Raw genomic sequence first — 19,635 nt, 5'->3', positions numbered from 1 at the left:
TCCCCAGAGAGGTCCGCCTGGCGCCTACACTGTACTCCTTTCGTCGCCAGCTGAAGACCTTTTTATTCTCTCAGTATTTTAACACTTAATTTTAACTTAAATTTAAATTTTACTGTTTCTAACTCTGTATTTTAATCTTAAATCAATTTTGCTGCGTGGTTTTATCCTGGTTGTGCTTTTTATACTGTATTTTGTATTTGTGCTTTTAACCTGTTGGTTGTTTCATTATGTTTTTAATTTTTGTGAACCGCCCAGAGCGCTTCGGCTATTGGGCGGTATAAAAATGTAATAAATAAATAAATAAAATAAGAGTGTTTGCCAGCAAGCACAGTTGAAACAGCAGCACTATGGTCCCTGTGCCAGTAGGACAGGAAAAAGCAAAATATTCAGAACAGCTTGGATCCCTTTTCAGTGGTGAAGAGGGAAACGCCAAACGCAGCATGTTTGCAAGATGGCCAGGAAAGGACAGCATCACACAGTTAGCCCTTATGGGCAGCATCTTCATAGAATCATAGAATAGCAGATTGGAAGGGGCCTACAAGGCCATCGAGTCCAACCCCCTGCTCAATGCAGGAATCCACCCTAAAGCATCCCTGACAGATGGCTGTCCAGCTGCCTCTTGAAGGTCTCTAGTGTGGCATTCAGAAGACTTCAGTAGCATCTTTTAATTTATTTATTTTTAAAAAGAATCGAGCAGTCCTGAGAAATGAATACTAGGCCAGAGCTGATAATCAGTGTTTTTTGCACACAAACACACACACACACTATATACATAGCCAGTGTGGTGGAGGGGCTAGAGTGTTGGACTGGAACTCAGGAGATCAAGGTTCTAGACCCCACTCAGCCAAGGAAGCCCACTGGGTGACTTTGGGCCAGTCACAGACTCTCAGCCCAACCTACTTCGTGGGGTTGTTGTTGTGAGGATAAAATGGGGAGGATGAGGATTGTGTACACCGCTTTGGGTTCCTTGGGAGGAAAAAAGGCGGGATATAAATGTAATAAACAGCCGCAAATAATAGCTAATAATAATAATACATACGTGTGTGTGTATGCCTATGTCTATACAAACACAGGCACACACACACATACACATATTACTAGACTGTAAGAGTGCCAAAATAATCTTGAAAGCATTAGGCAATAGTGGTTAACTCTCACAAGCTACACAAGTTTGCAGGGTGGAGGGAGAAGAAGCTGGTAAGACTGTAAAGCCGGATTTATATCTTTTGGCCAACTATTCATATTATATTTTTTCTTAAAGAGGTCCATTCTTTTTTAAATTATATCCTACCTGTGGTACTTATATCCTGCTTTTTCCTCCAAGCGGCCCAAGGTGGCTCACACCGTCTTCCTCCTCTCCATTTTTATCCTCACAACAACCTTGTGAGGTAGGTTAGGCTCAGAGTCAGTGCCTGGCTCAAAGTCAGCCAGTGAGCTTCATGGCCGAGCGGGGATCTCCCCAGTCCAGTGCTCTAACTACTACACCAGCCAAGATCTCCTGGCCTGGCTGCTCCAAGTCTGACCTAAAGCCAGTTCAGAAACTGCAGCTCATGCAAAATGCAGTGGCCAGATTGATTTCGGGAACCAGAAGGTTCAACCATATAACACCTGCTCTGGTCCGCTTGCACTGGCTGCCTGTATGTTTCCAAGCCCAATTCAAGGTGCTGGTTTTGACCTATAAAGCCTTACACGGCTTGGGACCACAATACCTGACGGAACGCCTCTCCCGACGTGAATATACCCGGTCACTACGTTCAACATCTAAGGTCCTCCTCCGGGTGCCTACTCCGAGAGGGGCTCGGAGTGTGGCAACGAGGGTCAGGGCCTTTTCGGTGGTGGCCCCCAGACTGTGGAATGATCTCCCTCACGAGGCTCACCTGGCACCAACGCCGCTATCTTTCCGGCGCCAGGTTAAGACTTTCCTCTTTGCCCAGGCATATGGCGGCACATCTTAATCACCCACATGTTTAGGTGTGTTTTTTAACGGTTTTTAATGCTTTATGTGTGTATGTTCTGTGTTTTAGAATTTTAAATTTTGTATACTTGTTTTTAATCTTAATTTTAGAATTTCTGTGAACCGCCAGAGAGCCCTGGCTATGGGGGTGGTATATAAGGGTAATAAATAAATAAATAAAATTAAAAAATTCTAATTTTGCCTTCTCAAAGGTTTATAGGATTGTTGGAGGGTTTCCATCAAATACACAAGGCCCTGTTGTCTGTTAGAAATCCAGATTGACTGAGGCTGGAGGTTGCATGAAGTTAACAAGCTCTTACTGTTTCTTCGAGAGATTATCCTTGTTACTGCAAAAGCTACGATCCTATTCCAGGAGGTGCTAAAACTACCAGCTGAGAGACGAGACGGACGTTTTCTGGAAAATCAGACCTCTTTAGAAGTTAATTGCTATTAGGGCTGCTAGGAAAAACACTTCTCTCAGCTTTTAAACTGTGGTTTAATTTGAAGACGATTTGGTCAAATATGAGATGTGTACCGTCCTTGCTCAAGACTACCCTAACCAAACAGGAGTCTCATTGTTCTCCAAGTTGATTGCTACCTCCTCCTGCAAACGTACACATCCTATATACCCCAGGCGAACTCATTCTCCGAATAAGGATCTTTATGTAGAGAAAAGGGCACCACTCATGCACAACAGGGAAGCTTGTGGGAGGCCCAAAGTTTGCAGAAGTACAAAAAATAAGTCTTTAAGGGTGGGGGTGAAACAAGATGAAAAAAAGTCCCAAAACATCTCAGTGAAGACTTAGTGGACGGAAAAACGCAAAACCTGGAATGTGGAGCGGAGAAGAGGGGGAATGGAACCGGCTATCCTGGGAGTGGCTGGGTGGAATGTTTAACAGCAGCGCTCCACAATCCCACATTTGGTTGAATGTTAGTTATGATACGTAACCTGAAATCTCATCTGTCTACTGTGAACTAAGATTTAAACTCACGGCAGAAACAGAAAAGCGCACGTGATCTTGTCTGCAATGGCACCCTTTGAATGAAGTTGTCTGATCTTACTTGGTCCATTGCCCCCCATGAACTGTCTGCCATGTGAATATTCCCAAGAAAATGTACTCCTACATGCCTTTCCCATGAGGTGCATAGAAGGTTTCCAGGATTAAGGGAAAGGGGCTTGAGTACCGTCTCCATCACTAGGAGCAGTAGAGTAAATTATGCAAAATAAGCAAATAGGTCATGCAAACATACTTGCATAACCTACACATAGGCCTAATCTATGGTAAGATGCATATTGGTATATAAAAGGCAGGAGCCACACCAAGCAGGATGTAGCACTATGAAAGCAGTATATTGTATGTGTCAATGGGCCCCAACAGTTGTCCAGTTTATCTTGAGTTAACTCGTCGGTCTTTTATATCACTGATGCTTCTCTTCACCGCCTGCCTTGCTCTGCAAGGAACTTAACTCCTGCTTCCAGCCGGTGGGAATCTTACACTGTCACCTCTCTGGCTTCTGATTTGGGTAGGCATTGTCCAAAAGCTTTTGAGCATGTCGTTGTGATGAGAAGGACTAGAAACATGTTAGGTTTTTTTAAAAAATGAAAGTTGAATGCGTGTGTGTATGTGTTTTAATGAAACTAGATTCTGTGCCCAGGATCACATTCTGTTTCTGTGCTCCCAGGAATCTTTGCGTATGCACAGCCCTGATCTCTCTTAATAAAGGCCTAATCTACACCAAGCAGGATATTGCACTATGAAAGCGGTATATGTTATGTGTCAATGGGCCCCAACAGTTATCAGTGCACTTCAATACCGCTATAAAGCAGTAGTGTGGCTCCTGCCTTTTATATATCGCTTTCATAATACAATATCCTGCTTGGTGTAGAGTAGGTCCTAGTCACAGAATTCCACTTTTCTTAGCACATAAAATTTAGGTTATCTGGGTGGATAATTTTGAGTCCCCTACCCCCACATTCTGGAGGTCACGGACTTGACCTTGGGGGAGCTAGGGGCGGCGACGGCCGACAGAAAGCTCTGGCGTGGGCTGGTCCATGAAGTCACGAAGAGTCGGAAGCGACTGAACGAATAAACAACAACCTCGCCACATCCCAGAATGAACATGCCTTACTTGACTTACTGTTTTTATTTATTTATTAATTAAATTGAACCTTGATTTTGTGTGTCCATGGCTTCTCTCAGGAGGCTTTGCACCCTGGTTATTTATTTAAAACATGTATATTCCCGCCATTCCATGACTCAAAGTTGGCTTGCAGCCTCCAAAATGTTGGAAGTAAAATACAAAATCCAGATTTTGAAGGAGCAGCAGCAACAGAACAGTTGCATGAATGACCTATGCAAAGCATCCTAAATTCAATATTTAGCATCTCGCGGTAAGAATAGGAGAGACTCCAGTCTGAAACCCTGGAAAGTTGCTGCCAGTCAGTGTTCCAGATAAATCAATAATTTATCTATTTATTTATTTATTGCATTTTATTGATTTATTTAAATCAATAATTTAATTAGGCAAGATGCCTCAGACAGCTTCTTAAAACGGCTTCAGCTTATGGCTTGAAAAATTAAAAGGAGAGTCAGCGCTAAGCAAAAATGCCTGAAGAAGGTATTCCATAAATACGGTGTCACCACAGAATAGGCCCTGTTACTGGCTGACACCCACCTATTCTCAGATAGTTAGAGCAAGGTTATAGAAGACGAACCTAAAGAATGGGCATAGGGTCCTTCATACATCCACGTTTCAAGCTGTTTAGCAAACGGAAGGCCACAAGAATTGTTACCCAACAATTGCTCAAAGGGCAATCCACAATTAACATCCATTAGACCAGATTTGGCTCTAAACTAAATGATACCCAACTAATGAATTCCCCTCTTACGGGACGGCAAATAATACCTGTCCAGGTAGTTGACGATATTGGGGTTCTTGTTTTCCCTCATGACGAGGATTTCATTTATGATCAGCTCTTTCTTGGGCTGCTGCTGCAAATTCATCTGTTTGATTGCCACCTGAAATTGGGGACAGAGAACAAGAGCAAAAGCATTATAATTATTACGTTGGTTGTCCCAATTTCATTTTCAAACTCTGAATTCTTGACAAAGGGCAGAAGAACCATGTCCCAAAGTCAGAGAGAAATTCCCCTCAGTTAGTAAAATGGACGCCTGAGGGCAGGTAGAAGTCATTGAAGAAGTCTATGCAGTAAACAGACACTATCAGTATCAAGTCACTAGGCCTCAACACCTAGGCCAAGTCCTCTGCTGCAACCTCTCTCCATCTCTCCTCACCTGCTGCCCCATCTTGCAGCACCTCAAGGTGAAACCCTAAACATATCAGTGGTGGTCTAGCCATGGCCCTGAATGCCTGCTATAATTTCCCCGCTAAGAGCTGGTTTAGACAGGCATGTTTATTTATTTATTTATTACATTTCTATACCGCCCAATAGCCGAAGCTCTCTGGGCGGTTCACAAAAACCGCCTCAGCATCAAGTGGCAGCTCGCATGTCTGAATGGCCCACCCCAGATCTAATGCCATGGATGGAACTACCTCTATCGCCCTCTGACGTCCCCTGAAAATGCAATACTTTCCCATGCAGCCACCATTCTGGGTGATTGCACTACTGAGGAACTGAACTATTGAAAACACACAGGTGAACCAACCCCAATTCTAGCAATCAGATTCAGAAATTCCTGTTGGCACTGCTGCAAGGTTGCCAACGTACATTCAAGATTATTCAGATTGGGCCCGTTCAGATGACACCTCAGGGACCGTGGTTAGCGAAACTGCGGTTCTCTGGGGTTAGCACTAACCACAAGCCATGCTGTCGCACACAACACTTTTAAGCCACGGTTAGTGCCGCTAACCCTGCTGCAGACAGTCCAACTGGGGTTAGGAAGTGACCAGGATTTAGCAAAACGCATCGCACAAGACACCTTAAACCATGCTGCTTAACCAAAAGCCTTAACCAGCAGGGTTTAAGGTGTCTTCTGAACAGGCCCATTGGCAAATCCCAAACAAGGCATAAAGGGCATCAAGCATTCCCATAATGAACAGTGTGTGTTGTAAGGGGACAGTTTTTCGCTACTAGGTAGAGGAGGAGGGCTTTCTCTGCTGTGGCACCCCAGTTGTGGAACGAGCCACATCACGCCAGTCCTTTTACAACTTCATTGGCTGCCAGTCCAGGTCCGGGCCCGATTCAAAGTGCTGGTATTGACATTTAAAGCCCTAAACGGTTTGGGGCCAGGTTATTTGAAGGAACGCCTCTTCCCATATGTACCTGCCCGGACCTTAAGATCATCTACAGGGGCCCTTCTCCATGAGCCCCTGCCAAAGGAAGTGAGGCAGGTGGCTGCTAGGAGGAGGGGTTTCTCTGCTGTGGCACCCCGGTTGTGGAATGAGCTCCCCAGAGAGGTCCGCCTGGCACCTACACTGTACTCCTTTCGTCGCCAGCTGAAGACTTTTTTATTCTCTCAGTATTTTAACACTTAATTTTAACTGAAATTTAAATTTTACTGTTTTAACTCTGTATTTTAATCTTATACCAATTTTGCTGCATGGTTTTTATCCTGGTTGTGCTTTTTATACTGTATTTTGTATTTGTGCTTTTAACCTGTTGGTTGTTTTATTATGGTTTTAATTTTTGTGAACTGCCCAGAGAGCTTCGGCTATTGGGTGGTATAAAAATGTAATAAATAAATAATAAATAAATAAAAATAAGAAGGCGCAAGACCTTGACAAGCTTTCCATGTCAGCAAAAGAAGCTTATACTGAATTCTATATGGAATCGGAAGCCCAATTCTCCTCATCCATTTGACGATGCTCCCAGACTCTGCATTTTCTCCCTCGCTGCCCCTGAGGCCTGGAACTGCCTCCCAGGCTGTCTTGGTTCAACCACCTCCCTCTACAGAACTCATCTTTTCCCAGAAGCCTCTGGAGCAATCCAGAGCCCCGCCTTCCCCAACCTGGCACACCCTCCAGATGTGCTCAACTGCAACTCCCACAATTCCCAGCCAGCAGTAGAACACAGCTGGAAAGCCCCGAGTTGGGGAAGGCTGCAATAGCGTATTATAACTAAGCAAAGTACATGCAATTGCAAATAACTAGCAAGGACAATAGCTGTGCAGATAACCATATTTAATAACAACACTCAGAGTAAGTGAAAAGAAAAATAGCTGTGCAGGTCTAAAAAGCAACTTTTGAAGCGTTTCCCATTTTCACCTGCCTCCATCTCTTTCCCCTTCCTCTGTTTATTTATTATTTATTTATTTACAATATTTATGTACCGCTCCCCATTGAAAATTTCAGAGCGGTGTACAAGATAAAATGAAAATAAAAACAGAATAAAACACTCAAAACAGATTTGAAAAGAAACAAACACAGTGACTCCCGGCTGGTCATTAAGGAACGGCTTCCTGGAATAATGATGTTTTCAGGAGGTGCCGAAAGGAGTACAAAGTTGGCGCCTGCCTGACCTCCAGAGGCAGGGAATTCCACAGGAGGGGGGCCACCACGCTGAAGGCTCTTCCCCTGGTGGACTCCAGTCGGAGGATGGGTCTAGGTGGAACCACCAGGAGCATGCCCCCGGATGACCTCTGTGACTGGGCACTCTGTTGTTTCCCTGAGGCTAGTTTTAGGTTGTAGGGATCTGTCAAATTTTCTTTGTGAGGCACAACGTACATAAATGGCACTATATAAACTAACAGCTACATAAATCAACAGCAGCAACATAGAGGAGAAGGCTAACCATGGCTACTAGACCTGATGGCTATATACTACCCTCAATATAAGAGGCAGGATGCCTATGTACGCCAATTGTTGGGGAACATGGGTGGGAGGGTGCTGTTTATTTATTTATTTATTTGTTACATTTATATACCGCCCCATAGCTGAAGCTCTCTGGGTGGTTTACAAAAGTTAAATATAGTAAACATTAAAAGTATACAAAGGGAGGAAATAGTATGATCTAAGTCAAAAGAGGGGCTGATTTTACAGTAGCTTTCCCAGAAGGCCCACTACTTCCTAGGTCCTGTAAGTTTCCATAGACACCCCTTCCCTGCCCCACCCCCCTCTACCCAGGTCCATACATGTTCAGATTGAGCTAAACACATTGAATTGTTTCCAATCACTATCCAGTGCCCAAGACTATTGGTGAAGGAGTGAGGGGGTAATCCATGTTTCCCATGTGCAGCTGATGGGCTAATGAGTGAACAGAATGCTGGACGAGATGGACTCTTGGTCTGATCCAGCAGGGCTCTTCTTATGTTCTTAAGAGGACTAGAATGAATGTTTGAAGTTGTGGAGAAACAAATTTGGGTTGAACATTAGGAGACACTTCCTAACAGTAAGTGGATGGTTCCCCTTGGCTGGTTTAAACGGAGGCTGGGGCAGCCATCTGTCGGAGACGCTGTGGCTGCATCCTGCATTGCAGAGCCTCAGCCGAGCAGGGGTTGGACTGGATGATTTCCAAGACCCCTTCCAAGGCTATGGTTCTATAAAATTCAGCCTCCCTTCCATGAAGGGATCCAACGTGATCTATATAGCATAAGAACATAAGAACACCAGGAGAGCCCTGCTGGATCAGACCATCCAGCACTCTATTCACTCAGTGGCCAACCAGCTGTCGACCAGAGACCAACAAGGCAGGACACAATGCAACAGCATTCTCCCACCCATGTTCCCCAGCAACTGGTGCACACAGGCTTATTGCCTCGGATACTGGAGGTAGCACTTCCAGGCCCATTCAGACACTGACCAGACCCTTAGGCTTAGGATACTGTTTTATACCGGACCGATTTTCCAAGAAGCTGACTTTTTAAAAAGCAAGTCTGATTCAATCATGTCACTTTGGAACAGAGCCTAGTTCCAAACAGAAGCCACAATTCAATCGATATGCATCGAATCGTTCGTCTCAATGGCTGCAGACGAGGAGCACTGATCAGCAATTTAGAATGGTTTCCTTGAGCATTCGGTGATCAATTTTTGCACCAAAGATCATTTTAGGAGAAGGCTACTCATACCACTTACCTCCTGCCCTGTAGCGACATCCATTGCTGTGTAAACGGTACCTGAAGCTCTGAAACCAAAACAGAAGGGGACAACACCTTTTTTTAAAAAAAACCCCACTCAAGTGTCTTATCCACAAACTAAAAGTATTAGCTGGCAAGCAATGTTCAGTTATTATAACAAGCTGGTATGCTCCTTATCCGAACCACCAAGGACACTGCTTCTAAGGATGATAGAGAAACTAGTTAAATAAATAGCCTGCATTTCCTGTAATCTTCTGCTTCTCGCAGAAAGGCAGATTAGGACGAATTCTGGCCTGTTATAAACCAGGTTCTATTGCAAAGCCAGAAGAAAGAGAAAATACAGAAGACAATAATTCAAGTTAAGTAGCCTGCAACCAGCTTTGTCAATAAGGCATCGATCCAAAGCAGGCAGGGTTCGCCAACCCAGTAGAGGAGGGGTGGACAGCTTTAGGAGGATCGGGTACAATTTCTGTAGCCCCTGGACAGTGTTAAAAAGAAAATGCTGCCAGTTTATGATGGCAAACTGCTACAGAAGGCTTCAAAGCTAAATGAGTGCAAGCCGGTAATTTGCTACCACAACTGCTAGCTTTACTTTAGCAAAGAAGGAAAGGGCACTTCTAGCAATGCCAGCTCCAAGCTTGCTTCATGTTCAAGACAGAAGAGGTAGAGGAAGTTGGCAACCATATACTGACCCTTGCCCGATCTTCTCAAAGCTTGTATATTTCTTCTTGGGGTCGCCCACGCTGACTATACCTCCTTCAAATAAACAAAAAAAAGCATTGGGAGAAGCAAACACCACAGTTAGGATTTTTATTTTGCCAGCTGCGCCCCTTCCTAGAGTGGGAAGACCGAAAGACAGTAGTGCATGCGCTGGTAACTTCGAGGCTCGACTTCTGCAATGCGCTCTACATAGGGCTACCTTTGTGCCTAGTCCGGAAACTTCAACTAGTTCAAAATATGGCAGCCAGGTTGGTCACTGGTACACCTAGGGGTGACCCCATCACACCAGTCTTAAAATCTCTTCACTGGCTGCCAATTAGTTTCCGGGCGAAGTATAAAGTGTTGGTTATCACCTTTAAAGCGCTACATGGTTTGGGTCCAGGCTACCTGTGGGATCGCCTTCTCCCATACAGTCCGCCCCGCATACCCAGGTTAACTAGATTAACAACTGTTACCCAGAGGACCTTCTCTTCTGCTGCTCCCAGACTGTGGAATGGCCTGCCGGAGGACATTCATCAACTTAACAGTCTTTTAGCATTTAAGAAAGCTATAAAGACTGATCTCTTCTGGCAAGCCTATCCAGTGGAATTTTAGGATGCTTTTAGGGTTTTTTTTTAGAAAGTTTTAACAACGTATACTGTGTTTTTAATCAGTATTTGACGTATTTTATACTTACTGTTGATCCCCGCCTCAATCAGGATGGAGAGGCAGGTAAGAAATATATTATTATTATTATTATTATTATTATTATTATTATTATTATTATTATTATTTGACAAAAGTGAAGAGCATTGAAAGACAACTCTGCTCCTCTGCAAATTTAAAAATACGTTTTGCGGAACCTCAGCTGATCCATCACAGCTCCAAGTAAGACCTCAGTGCCTTGGGCATGCAGTCCACTTCCTACAGTTTTCCAAGTAATCACATTTGTCAGAAAATTATGGAAGAAGTGTCCAGGTTAGAAGTTTACAGCGCAGAAACAAAGACTTCAATGTACTTTTGCAGCCCACGAGTAATTTAAGGGAAAATCAAAAGGATCAAGGGATTAGATTACAGCCTTCCCCAGCCTGCCTAGTACCCGTCAGATATGTTGGACTTCAATCCCCATCAACCCCAGCCAACACAGCTAATGGTCAGGAATGCTGGGAGTTGTAGTACAAATTATTTGGAGGGCATCAAGAACAGGAAAGCTGCATTAGAACATGTTCCCTATATGGAAAAGTTTGGAGGAGGGCGTGTGGATATCATAAGAGTACTATTAAAATTATGCAGGAAGCATGGGGGCTTTTCACACATAATGACAGCAAATTGTGGGTTAATTAACCCACAATTTGCCTGGGTGCACGCCAGACATGTTCCACAGCCCTTTTTGTTATGTGACGTTCGAATCCAGATATTATAGGTTAGTTGTGTGTTAAAACAACTCTCAGTTAAGCTAACTACTAATTGTAATTTATTTGCCACGGTTACGGTCATGGTGCGGAGAAAGAGGGGATAGAGAGAGGACGGGAGGTATTTTCTCCAATACTATAACTCGAGGCCATCCAATGAAATTGATGGGCAGCAGATTCGGGACGGATAAAAAACCAGCACTACTTTGCACAACGTGAGATTTATAGAATGTGTCACCACAAAATATAGGGATGGCCACAGACATAGATGGCTTTAAAACAGGGCTAGACAGATATATGGAGGACAGCCTACCAATAAGTAATCGTAGCCAATATAGCTAAATTGAACATTCAAGTTGAGACACAGTATCCCTGTGTATGCCAGGGGGGACAGAATGGGAAATTAGATGGAGAAGGCTACAGTAGCCTTTATGTCCTATTTATGGGCTTCCGGGAAGCAGAGTAGTCATTTTTATTATGTTTTATTTATTTATTACACTTATATACCACTCCCACAGCCAGGGCTCTCTGGGCGGTTTACAATTATTTATTTTTTACAATTATTTATTTTTTATTTATTAGATTTTTATATCGCCCAATAGCCGAAGCTCTCTGGGCAGTTTACAAAAATTAAAACCATGAAGAACATAATAAAACAACCAACAATCTAAAAACACAAATACAAAATACAGTACAAAAAGCACAACCAGGATAAAACCTACACAGCAGAAGTTGATATAAGATTAAAATACAAAATTAAAACAGTAAAATTTAAGTGTAAGTTAAAATTAGTTGTTAAAATACTGAGAGAATAAAAAGGTCTTCAGCTGGCGACGAAAGGAGTACAGTGTAGGAGCCAGGCGGACCTCTCTGGGGAGCTCATTCCACAACTGGGGTGCCACAGCGGAGAAAGCCCTCCTTCTAGTAGCCACCTGCCTCACTTCCTTTGGCAGGGGCTCACGGAGAAGGGCCCCTGTAGATGATTTTAAGGTCCGAGCAGGCACATATGGGAGGAGGCGTTCCTTCAAATAACCTGGCCCCAAACCGTTTAGGGCTTTGAATGTTAGAACCAGTACTTTGAATTGGGCTCTGGGCTCGGACCTGGACTGGCAGCCAATGAAGCTGGAAAAGGACTGGCGTGATGTGATCTCGCCAGCCAGTCCCTGTTAGTAAACGGGCTGCCCTGTTTTGTACCAGTTGAAGCTTCCGGATCATTTTCAAAGGCAGCCCCACGTATAACGCATTGCAGTAATCCAAACGAGAGGTTATCAGAGCATGGATCACTGTAGATAGGCTATCTCTGTCCAGATAAGGGCGTAGTTGGTATATCAGCCTAAGCTGATAAAAGGTGCTCTTTGCCACTGAGTTCACCTGTGCCTCAAGTGACAGTTCTGTATCCATGAGCACTCCCAAACTATGGGCCCAATCCTTTAGGGAGAGTGCAACCCTGTCCAGGACAGGGCAAACATCATGATGGCTATATCCAACTTTGGATAACTCCTTTAGTGGTCTGGCTGAAACCCACAGCAGATTCACTGCCCCACTGACATCGGAGCCACCAGCCTCCACTGTCTGGACACTAGTTGCTAGGGAACCGGACTGGGAGGGAGCCCTTACACGTCCTGCTTGTGGGGATCTGGTTAGCCACTGTGGGATGCTGGATACGATGGACCCCTTGCTCTGATCCAGCAGGGCTTTTTTAATATAGCGAGACTACCGTCTTGCACATCCCAAAGTCCTGAGACTAAGAGCAATGTCTCAGGTGACTCTGACATTCACACCTAACACAGGCGCGCACACGCGCTATCTATTTAGAGAAGCTGAGTTATCACACAACCCACCACTGACATCACTGTGAGAGCTTTGAGAAAGCAGAGAGCTTTTCAAAAACAAACCTTTCTTCCACACTGGAAGTGCTAGAGTTTGCGCCTCCGCTGGCCGACACGTCGCCCAAAACACGAAGTGAAGTGCGGTGAGGGATGATTTTGCCTGGAACCACCATTCTGAGGCCGCGAGGGCCTGGCCACTTGACAGGAGGTGCCACAGCCACACACACACACACACACACCCCAAATATACCATTCAGAAACCCAAGAGCCAGAGACTTACTTAGTTTTTCCAAGATCTCTTCATCGGTCATTTTGGGTTTCTTCTTCGGTTTCTCTGCATTCCTCGTCAGTGTATCGGGGGGTGTCATGTTGATTTCGGAAGGAGAGGGGAGCGGAGAGCTGGGAGGCGGAGAGGTGGCCACGTCTCTGGTTGGGGCTGGAGGAAGGGGCTCTATCACAGATCGAGTATATATCTAAATTTATGAGAAGGGGGAGAAATATACCGTATTTCTTCGATTGTAAGATGCCATCGATTGTAAGATGCACACTAATTTCAGTACCACCAACAGGAAAAAAAGCTTTGATTCTAAGAATAATAATCGTACCCACGATTCTAAGACGCACCCCGTTTTTAGAGATGTTTATATGGGGAAAAAAGTGCGTCTTAGAATCGAAGAAATAGGGTATGTAAATGTTGCCAAAATACTGACTGCGATGGCACATAACTAACACTGACTGCGATGGCACATAACATTAATCTCTGGTTTATGTTAACCATGGTCTGTTGTTATAGCCATGAATTGCCTTGCAGACAAGCAAACAAACCATGGCTTGTTTTCACTCTTTCTGGTTTGTTTCGTTCTGCCCGTTTTGTTAACCTAGAGAGCAGTTTCATTTTCAGGCGTCTCTTGTTGGGTGCCTCTATTTCAGGGCGGACAGCAGCGCAAACAATCCAGGTATAAGCCACGGTTCTGGGTTCAGACAGCACAACAAGCTATGGTTTAGAGAAGCCAGACTTCATAAGCCAACAACAAACCACGGATTTTACTTGTGGTTTATACCTCGCTAATTGCGGGGATGGGTTCGCACAGAACAACAAGCCCGATTTCAACAAACAACGCACAGCTTAATGCTATTTACTTATTAGCAGCACTTATATACTGCTTCTCATTTGAAAGAAATTACTGACAAAAACACTTCTTTATGCAGACACATAATCTGCTTATGGAACTCACTACCACCAGATGTGCTGATGGATCCATTTTAAAAGCAACTCCAGGCAAGTGGCCAACAAATTGATGGAGGGAAGGTCTATCAATAGCCATTAGCCACAATTGCGAAGTGAAACTTTGAGACATGGCAGAAAATATCTCAAGCCGCAAATGCTAGAGACAAGCAATAAGGAAAGGCTGTTAACGCCGCGTATTTGTCGCAATTTCAGAAGAGCACAGAATGTACTATTGAGCATAGAATTCCAGTTCCATATTGATTTTTAAGTAAGGTATTTATTTTAGTGTGGGGATACACACAGCCTTGGCCCTTACTGTTATGCCCTGCTCTTTAACACCTACAGCAGCCTTCCTCAACCTGGGGCGCTCCAGATGTGTTGGACTGCATCTCCCAGAATGCCCCAGCCAGGCTGGGGCATTCTGGGAGTTGTAGTCCAACACATCTGGAGCGCCCCAGGTTGAGGAAGGCTGACCTACAGACATCTGGCTGGCTCCTTTTGGAAAACATCATCAGTTATGTTCACACATAACCGCAGCAAGTCGTCGATTAACTAATTAACCTACAATTTGCCTGAGCTGCTTCTAATTTGAATATGCAACCTCTGATTGACCCAATCATGGGAGGCCTTGGGATGGGACGTGCAAAGCTGAACACTATGGGTTATTCGTTGGTTTACTTAAGAACTAACCACAGCTTAACTTTGGGTTGTTTAACTCACGAATAACCCATAATGTCCAGATTTGCACATCATGAAGCAATCTTCTATTGGGCGGATTGGAGGTTGCATATTTAAATCAGAAATTGCTTGCGCATGGTATATGACCTGACAAATCATGGGTTAATTAACCTATGATCTGCTACCGTTATGTGTGAACTGGTTCAATGCTGCATTCGATCAGGGAAGGGGCGTAGTCAAGCACATGCAAAAGCTCCCTAGTTCAATCACCGGCCATCTGCAGGTAGAGCTGGTAATAATTCCTAGTACCAAATCATGGATTGTGGCTGCATCCAGGTAGATCTTGGGGGGATCTCCAATAGGCCAATGTGCCCATGGACACCTCTCTTGGTGCCTGCCCCTCCTGATTTTTGTTTTAGTTCTTAAGATTGGTTTTAATTAAAAACAAACTGGGAGGCTGGCTTCCTGCGAAGAAAAGTGCTGCCCACAAGAAGCCATCTTTGTTTGGGTTCAAAAGAGCGGTTATGTGCTTTGGAGCTCAAACTCCACCTCTGTCGTGTACTTAGGGTAATCAGCAGCTTGTTTTTCTTTTAGTCTCGCAGTTTGGCTTCTGGAAAATGAGCTTTCTGTGACCAGCCATGCCCACCATGGCAGCCATTTTATGAATGGTTAAGGTGCCCCCATGGAAGCCATTTTGTGAGAAACACCCATGGTACTCCCACAAAATTCCAGATGTGACCTCTAGCCCAAAAGGGTTGGACACCCCCTGGAGGAGACCACCATAAACTGGATAGACCAATAGCAGCCTTCCCCAATCTAATGCCCTCCTGATGTGTTGGACCAGCTCAACCACAATGCCCATTGGGAAGGGAAGGAAAAGAACCTCTCGTGCAAGCACTGAGTCATTACTGACTCTTGGAGGGACGCCAGCTTTCGCTGATGTTTTCTTGGCAGGCCTTATAGCGGGGTGGTTTGCCGTTGCCTTCCCCGGCCGTGATTACCTTTCCCCCAGCTAACTGGGTACTCATTTTACCGACCTCGGGAGGATGGAAGGCTGAGTCGACCCGAGCCAGCTGCCTGAAACCAGCTTCTGCTGGGATCGAACTCAGGCCGTGGGGAGAGTTTCAGCTGCAGAAACTGCTGCTTTACCGCTCTGTGCCACACGAGGCTCTCCACTGGGAACCAGTGCACAAAACCATGGTTGGGCTACTTCTCCAACCACCCTATCTGGATTACATCGCACTTAACGGCGAACAAGTTACCTGCATAAATGCTCCCTCGGGATGAGGCAAAATTGCCCAATTGTTTTGAGACTACTCACGGATTTTGTGTGCTCGGGCCGAGGGGCAATGACCGGGGGAGGGGCAGCATCATCCTCGTCATCCTCATCTTCAGAAACCGGGGGGACAGCAGGGGTCTCGGACACTGCCTTCACATTCTACATGGAAACAATTCAGGAGGGAGGAAAACTAACTATCTGGCTAGAAGAAATATACAGAACACTACGCATTAAAAACAAAAATGGCCCAGAATGGCCTGTCTTCACAAATAATAAGGACTAGAAGCTACGTTTGTATTTTAAATTAAATCTGGAACACTCTGGGTGCTAAATTCCATGAACACTACCAACTTATTTATTTATTTTATTTACAATGTTTATATACTGCTCCCCATTGAAAATTTCGGAGCGGTGCACAAGATAAAATAAAAATAAAAACAGAATAAAATGTACGGACTTCACTGTGATCACAGGATTACACACCACTCTGAGTATGTGTTATGTTCCTTCGTTCACTACACATTTTGGGGGGGATGAAGGGGGTGTCCTTTCCTTGTAGGACACTGTGGCGTTACATCCCACAAGTCTATTGTGTTTAGAATGTTGACCTGAGTGGTTGGAGACTGAATATCTTAGGATGGGGGAGAAGGATATATAAGGGAATGACTGAGGGGATAAGGTGGGTTTTTTTAAGTACTTTGGTTCGAGGGGAGAATTAGAGGATCAGGGTAGAGAGGGTTGTCTTTTGAGTGTAGTGTGCAGATAGTCAGTTGGTGTATATTAAACAATCCTGATAATTAAGAAAGTTCAAGAGTGAAGGTGTGAGAGAAAGGAAAGTGTGTATGAGAAGAGAGAAAGGATTGGATGAGAGGTTTTAACAAGGGTCTGAAAAGTTTTATTATGAAACAAAGTTTGTGAACATTGAAATAAATTTTTATTCAGTTTGTTTTACTACCACAAAAAAACCATGTGTCTCCTTGGCATTTATCATCTGCAGTTATATACATATAACACCTGTTCTGACATTATTTATTTATTTATTTATTACATTTATATACCGCCCCACAGCCGAAGGTCTCTGGACGGTTTACAACAATTTAAAATGGTAAACATTAAAAAAAAAGTATACAAAATTTAAAAATCGTCAAAAACATAAAAACAACAGTATAAAAACAACAGTTCGCCCCTTTCTGTCAGAGGCCGCAGTCCAGGCCCTGGTTCTTTCCAAACTGGACTATTGCAACCTGTTGTATACAGGGCTTCCCTTGAAGCAAATCCAACGCCTACAGGCTGTACATTGGCAGACTCGCTCTCAGGAGCAGGGTGCCCTGATGGTCCCCCATTACAAATTGGAATGTGCGGGGGCCAGGGCTTTTTCAGTGGCTGGCCCCCGGTTATGGAACAATGTGCCACTGGAGATTCGACCGGCTCCCACTTTCAATTGCTTCAAACGCCTTTGTAAGGCGTTTTTATTTTCACAAGAGTCTGGGGAGGGGGTGGTTTAAATTGGGGTTGAGGGCTTTTAATGGTTTGAGGGTGAGGGTTTTAATGGAATTGCTGTAATGTGGGTTGAGGGTTTTAATGAAATTGTTTTATGTGTTATTGTAAAGCGCCTCGCTGCCAGAAATGGTGAGGCGGCGCTATAAAAATGCTTTAAGTAAAATAATAAATAAATAAAAAGTATCCATTTAAAAACAACAATTCTGGGGTCCATTAAAAACAAACTTATCGTTATTAAATGCTGTTAAAATGCCTGGGAGAAGAGAAAAGTCCTGACCTGGCGCCGAAAAGATAACAATGTTGGCGCCAGGCGAGCCTCATCGGGGAGATCATTCCACAGTCGGGGGGCCACCACTGAAAAGGCCCTCTCCCTTGTTGCCATCCTCCGAGTTTCCCTCGGAGTAGGCATTAATTCACCATCAGCACATATAATTCACAGCGCATTATTTTATTCCTGAAATTATCCCTGTTTATCCCCTTTCTCCACAAAGTTTGTAGAAAGGTGGTGTTTGTCCCTCACCTCAGGCTCATAAAGTGGTGGTGCTTAGATTGAGCAGGGAGTGTCTGTGGACAGGCCTGTTGTAAAAAGCCTGTGTCATGGCAGACACCAATCTTGGGATTTAAGGTTTGAACCCCTGGATTTTGCAGATAGAACAGATATTTCAAGAGACACGGTTAAATTTCATGTTTATCATACAATGCAATTAACGCCCTTTCATATATAACCAGATGCCACGTTTTGTTTGTTGCTTCTTGGTGCCCATTAAAATTCTTGTTTGTTTTACTATAAACAATTTATTGGCTTTACGTATTTTTTAATATGAATGTAAACTACTGCGGGGTCCCTTGTGGTAGAAAATGTGGCATTGCAAATGGTTGAACTAATGAATCCATGCTTGCAAAATCCGGGGCAATTTTAAAATGGTTGGTTCCAAATTGGGGAGAGGGGGGGAGAGTGTAGGGTTGGTTCCAAGTGGAGGAATATGGGTGCAGAGGATGCAAATGACACGTAAAACGTCGGGAGGTAGTGGATGGAGACTATAGTAAAAAAAAAAAAATCCGAACATACGTCCAGCCATCACCAGGAAGATTGCCTGGGAACAGAAGAGTCTGCAAAACATGATTTTATCTCTCTCTCCCTCCCTCAAAAATGATCTCATTCAAATGTAAGAGCCAGACAAAAACCAAGCCTGCAAGCATCATAATGCACTCCTCTACATGTCACACTGCTAATTCTCACTGCCAGCCAGGTCACCAGGCGAGGTTATGCAGCAATCTCAAGAGAAGGGTTTTCTACATGCTGCTGACAGTCAAGTGTATCTAGCCTCCCAATTTGCCGTGCACCCCACGATCTAGGTGTCCAGCATGGTCCGCGCTTGCGTGGACAATGTTTCTCCACCTGGCTCCAGACAAATCATGGGGCAATACTCAAAATGAAGAGAGGCTGAAGTCTCTCTCTATGAAGAGAGACAGAAACAGCTGGGCATGTTTAGCCTGAAGAAGAGAAGATTGAGGGGAGACATGATAGCACTCTTCAAATCCTTAAAAGGTTGTCACACAGAGGAGGGCCAGGATCTCTTCTCAATCATCCCAGAGTGCAGGACACGGAATAATGGACTCAAGTTACAGGAAGCCAGATTCCGGCTGGACATCAGAAAAAACTTCCTGACTGTTAGAGCAGTACGACAATGGAACCAGTGACCTAGGGAGGTTGTGGGCTCTTCTACCCTAGAGGCATTCAAGAAGCGGACAACCATCTGTCAGGGATGCTTTAGGGTGGATTCCTGCATTGAGCAGGGGGTTGGACTCAATGACCTTATAGGCCCCTTCCAACTCTACTATTCTATGATTCTATGAAATCACTCTGTGTGGATTAGTTAAACCTTAGCACTCCTCCTCTGCCCCTCTTGTTCTCCCAATTAGTAAAAGGGTTGCCCCAACCTTCATAGAAATAGGTCTGGCGAGCCGGCAATTCTAATCTCAGCGGGACTGTAAAATAGAACCCTAGAGTCATAGTTATTC

At 44.4% G+C, this 19,635-nt stretch overlaps 1 protein-coding gene across 5 annotated transcripts in view; it reads right to left on the bottom strand.

Moving 5' to 3' along the window:
- The window catches only part of PAK1 (p21 (RAC1) activated kinase 1), a 128,788-nt gene that overhangs the window by 15,971 nt on the left and 93,182 nt on the right, over window positions 1-19,635 (bottom strand). For all 5 annotated transcript variants that reach the window (XM_063127261.1, XM_063127257.1, XM_063127258.1 and 2 more), the window contains exons 6-10: window positions 16,156-16,272; window positions 13,209-13,401; window positions 9,681-9,744; window positions 8,987-9,035; window positions 4,862-4,974 (exon numbers count right to left, since the gene is read on the bottom strand). In XM_063127261.1, coding sequence (XP_062983331.1) covers window positions 4,862-4,974; window positions 8,987-9,035; window positions 9,681-9,744; window positions 13,209-13,401; window positions 16,156-16,272 — 536 coding nt within the window. The remainder of the gene's footprint in view (window positions 1-4,861; window positions 4,975-8,986; window positions 9,036-9,680; window positions 9,745-13,208; window positions 13,402-16,155; window positions 16,273-19,635) is intronic.

The sequence above is a fragment of the Elgaria multicarinata genome, chromosome 5 (assembly GCF_023053635.1).
Source record: "Elgaria multicarinata webbii isolate HBS135686 ecotype San Diego chromosome 5, rElgMul1.1.pri, whole genome shotgun sequence".
In the NCBI taxonomy this organism is placed as follows: Eukaryota; Metazoa; Chordata; class Lepidosauria; order Squamata; family Anguidae; genus Elgaria; species Elgaria multicarinata.
This window is presented reverse-complemented; position numbering and strand designations above follow the sequence as displayed.